Raw genomic sequence first — 4,000 nt, 5'->3', positions numbered from 1 at the left:
TTACTGGGGGACACTTAAGTTGCTTCCAGTCCTGTTTGGCCACCAATAGTGCTGGAAGGAATATCCTTCCATGTGCTGCATCTGGAAGAACTCACAAGGGCTCAGGGTATACCCATTCTTCATTTCACCAAATACTTCCAAATTATTTTCCAGCATCACCACACCGATTTTCATGGCCACTAACATTTTTACCAGCACTTGATGTAAGATTTCTCATTTTTGGCAATCTGATGGTTATGAACTGATATCTATTGGTTAGCTTAATTTCCATTAATTTGATTACTAATGAAGTTGAGCATCGTTCAATTTTGGCTTTCTCTTCTCAAATTGGCTTTTCGTTGTTTTTGAGTTTTTTTCCTTCTCTGTTAATTTTTTTTTAAGATCTTATTTATTTATTTGATAGAGAGAAAGCAAATACAAATAGGGGGAGTAGCAGGCAGAGGGAGAGGGAGAAACAAACTCCCTGCTGAGTAGGGAGCCTGTTGTGGGGCTTGATCCCAAGCCCCTGAGATCACGACCTTAGGCTTAACTCCGTGAGCTATGCAGATGCCCTTGAAGTTTCCTTTTTATTGATGACATGAGTGAGTCCATTATATCTAGATGTTAACTCTTTTTTTTTTTTAAACGACTTTATTTATTTATTTGACAGAGAGAGTAGTCACAAGTAAGCGGAGAGGCAGACGGGGAGGTGGGTGGGGGAAGCAGGCTCCTTGCCGAGCAGAAAGCCTGATGCGGGGCTGGATCCCAGGACCCCAAGATCAGGACCTGAGCCAAAGGCAGAGGCTAAACCCACTGAGTCACCCAGGTGCCCCCTAGATTTTAACTCTTAATTGGTTTTAGGCATTACAAGTATTTTCTCTCAGGGTGCCAACACTATTGAACAATTGAACCCAGTCTCAGTTCAATTTCTACAGGGTAATTTTCTGAAATGTACAGACAAGTTCAGCTGCCTCAGATGAGGATAAATTTTGTGATAAATGTTGCCTTCGGGTTTGTAAACTTAACATACCATCTGTAATTCAACTACTTGGAAGTCTCAACAGGATATATTGAACATGTTACAATATGTATATATATTTCTCTTTATACAGTGGAAATGTTTCTGCAAATAGTGTGTGAATCAAAATTTGATCACTAGAAACAATTAATTAGTGCATTTATGTCTTGGTGGCACTGGGCAACCCACACCCCGAACAGGACAGTTTGAATTCTGAAATGATGCTCATTATGTACATTTGGGGAAAGTAAATAATAACCTCCTCGTTGTTCATTTTCATGCTCTGGAATTATGCTTTTGTCATACAGAAAGAGATCCCATTCTTTGAAGCCTTTTCCAGTATTTTCCACCCCCAAATCCTTTTCATTTTACCAGTTAGAAAGACACCAATGTGCACAGGAGAGACTATGTAGTTGTCTCTCCTAGAGAGAAATCATTTCAGGGCAAGAAGTAGTAAAAACAAGTCCATTTTCCCATTTCTATATCAAATGACCAGGAGATGATAGCAATAAAAAGTCTTCTATTTTCTCAATGCCTTATGACACTGTCTTTCACCAAACCCTCGTCTGCTCGTTCCCCATGTCAGTTTGCCAAGAATACCATAGGCGAGTGATTCCCAAATTTTGCTCCATATTAGAATCACTCGGGGAGCTTTTACTAATCTCAAACTCAGGTCACACCCAACATCAATTAAAGTAGAATGCCTCAAGGTGGTATTGAGAATTGCACAGGGGATTCCAATGTTCAGCAGGGTTTAGGAACCATTGCCACCCCCACCCCCAGCAGCCCAGGGCTTTACCAGGATTAATGTTAACATCAGGGAGTTGTTTCTGTCCTATCCTGGACACCTCATGGGAATGACACTTGCTAGAACTTCGTGTTCAAGTGTGAAGTGTTGAAAGGGTGAGACTCTTGCTACTCTCGCCATCTCCCTCTCTGCCTCAAGCTCTCTGCAACTCATCTCTTCTTTAATGAAATCGGGGTAATGAATGAGGGTAATAGGGATTTGTAGTAAGGACTGACTGAAAATCTGGAAAACAGAGGATTCTCTGTCTGACACACATCAGGATCTTAATAAACATTTGGGAAAGTTCACGCTTATTTAATGAGGACACATTTAGGACCTTCCTTAGTCAACTCTCCCTCTGAAGGTAACTTGTTGTCCTTTCCAGTGGCACCCAAGCACACTCCCCCCAGGCTCCTCCCTCTTTATAGTCTGGCCCTCCCCACACCCAACTGGCTGCCTACCCATTATTGTCAAGGAACAGCTAGGACTTTCTCAGATCCATGATCACAAGAATATGTTACCAGTGAGAGCTACAGCAAAAACAACAGGTGAGAGGAACTAGCCTAGTAGGAGAGATCGGGAAGAACTGGGAAGAACAGATTGGTAGGCAGTGCTGAAAAACATGTGGAATTGGATAGAATTAGTGTTGATACAATTATGGGAGAGGAAGTCACTTGGCAATAGGAAAAAAACAATCAGGCATGGGTACTTCTGAGCATCCTTCTATATGTTTGGCTCTGTGGTAAGCACTCTGATGGATTCAAGAGAAACAGCAGCTCTCAAGGAGCTTGCAGAAGCAAAACAAATACAACACAACAGACTGATCAGAGAACAGTTCAGTGCCAGACTTGGAGAGCTGAAATAGTCCAGAAGGGCTTTTGAGTTTGCAGGGTCACTTGAGAATTTATTTATCATTTTTAAAGATTTTATTTGTTTATTTGGCTAGTTATTTGACAGAGAGAGAGAGAGCACAAGCAGGGGGAACAGGAGAGGGAGAAGCAGGCTTCCCACGGAGCAGGGAGCCCACTGCAGTGCAGGGCTTGATCCCCAGGCCCTGGGATTATGACCTGAGCTGAAGGCAGATGCTTAACCGACAGAGCCAACCAGGTGTTCCTCACATGAGTTTTCAATTAGCAGAGAGAAGGAAGTAAAATATCTCAAGTGTGGGGGAGAAAATCATGGACTGGGGCTTGAGGAATCTGATTACCCTTGGTTATGTCCTATCTCTTCTTACTCTATAGGAGTTAGAGCAGAAGATGTGAAGGGACTCTTACCTCTGATGATCCTAATGGTGGTCATTTTTCTGCTGCTTCTGTTCTGGGAGAATGAGCTGAATGAGAAAGGAGAGGGGCCAACCATGGAGCAGCTGCATGTAGACTACCCTCAGAGTGACATTCCCATACGGTACTGCAACCACATGGTCTTGCAAAGAGTCATCAGGGGACCTGACAACACCTGCAAGAAGGAGCACGTTTTCATCCACGAGAGGCCTAGAAATATCAATAAGGTCTGCGCCTCTTCCAAGAAGAGGATTTGTCAGAACCATTCTTCCATTTTATGTTACCAGAGCATGACCAAGTTCAAAATGACTGTGTGTGGGCTCATTGGAGGCACTAGATATCCGGCCTGCAGGTACAGCGTATCCTCCATAAAGGGGTTCATCATGGTCACTTGTGATGACATGGGGCCAGTTAGTCTCCAGAGGTATGTTGAGTAAGTTGAGAGCAGCACCTGGGATCCTCTCTTCTCTCTCAGGGGTACTTGCTGTCCTCAAGGCACACCTGAACTGTGGACTTGGGGTAATGCCTTGAGCGAACTGGGTAGCCGTTAGTAATTCATTTATCCTTCCCTTATTGCTGAGCTGGAATCTTTTTATTCTGCTTTAATAATAATAAAAAAAAACTCTACTGAATTAAATCATAAACTCTGCATGTGTTTTAATTTCTTGTCCCGTTTCTTTGGGTCATCTGTTGAGAGCCAAAAGTGAATCTGAGGCAGAACTGAGATTAGAGCAAGGCATCTTTAGAATTAGAAGGCAAGGGGAGAGAATGAAAAGGAGAGGCTCCTTATTCTGGGGATTTGATTAAGTCCTGTTCTTCTCTGAGCATGAGTCCCCACACCTGGGAAGTGAGGGGCTTGGACTAGCTAGGTTCAAAATTTAAGGGGCACCCAAAATCCCAATAATCTAGATACACAAATTTAAGAAATTAATGCAG

The 4,000-nt window shown here is 43.0% G+C and overlaps 1 protein-coding gene across 1 annotated transcript; it reads left to right on the top strand.

Annotated features, from left to right (window-relative positions):
- Positions 1-2,272: 2,272 nt before the first annotated feature.
- On the top strand, positions 2,273-3,637 carry RNASE12 (ribonuclease A family member 12 (inactive)). The gene is made up of 2 exons (XM_082736857.1): positions 2,273-2,332; positions 3,026-3,637. The coding sequence occupies exons 1-2, from the start codon at positions 2,299-2,301 to the stop codon at positions 3,499-3,501; spliced, it is 510 nt and encodes a 169-aa protein (XP_082592983.1). The 5' UTR covers positions 2,273-2,298; the 3' UTR covers positions 3,502-3,637.
- Positions 3,638-4,000: the final 363 nt, after the last annotated feature.

This window comes from Mustela nivalis (assembly GCF_964662115.1).
Source record: "Mustela nivalis genome assembly, chromosome: 6".
NCBI lineage: Eukaryota > Metazoa > Chordata > Mammalia > Carnivora > Mustelidae > Mustela > Mustela nivalis.
This window is presented reverse-complemented; position numbering and strand designations above follow the sequence as displayed.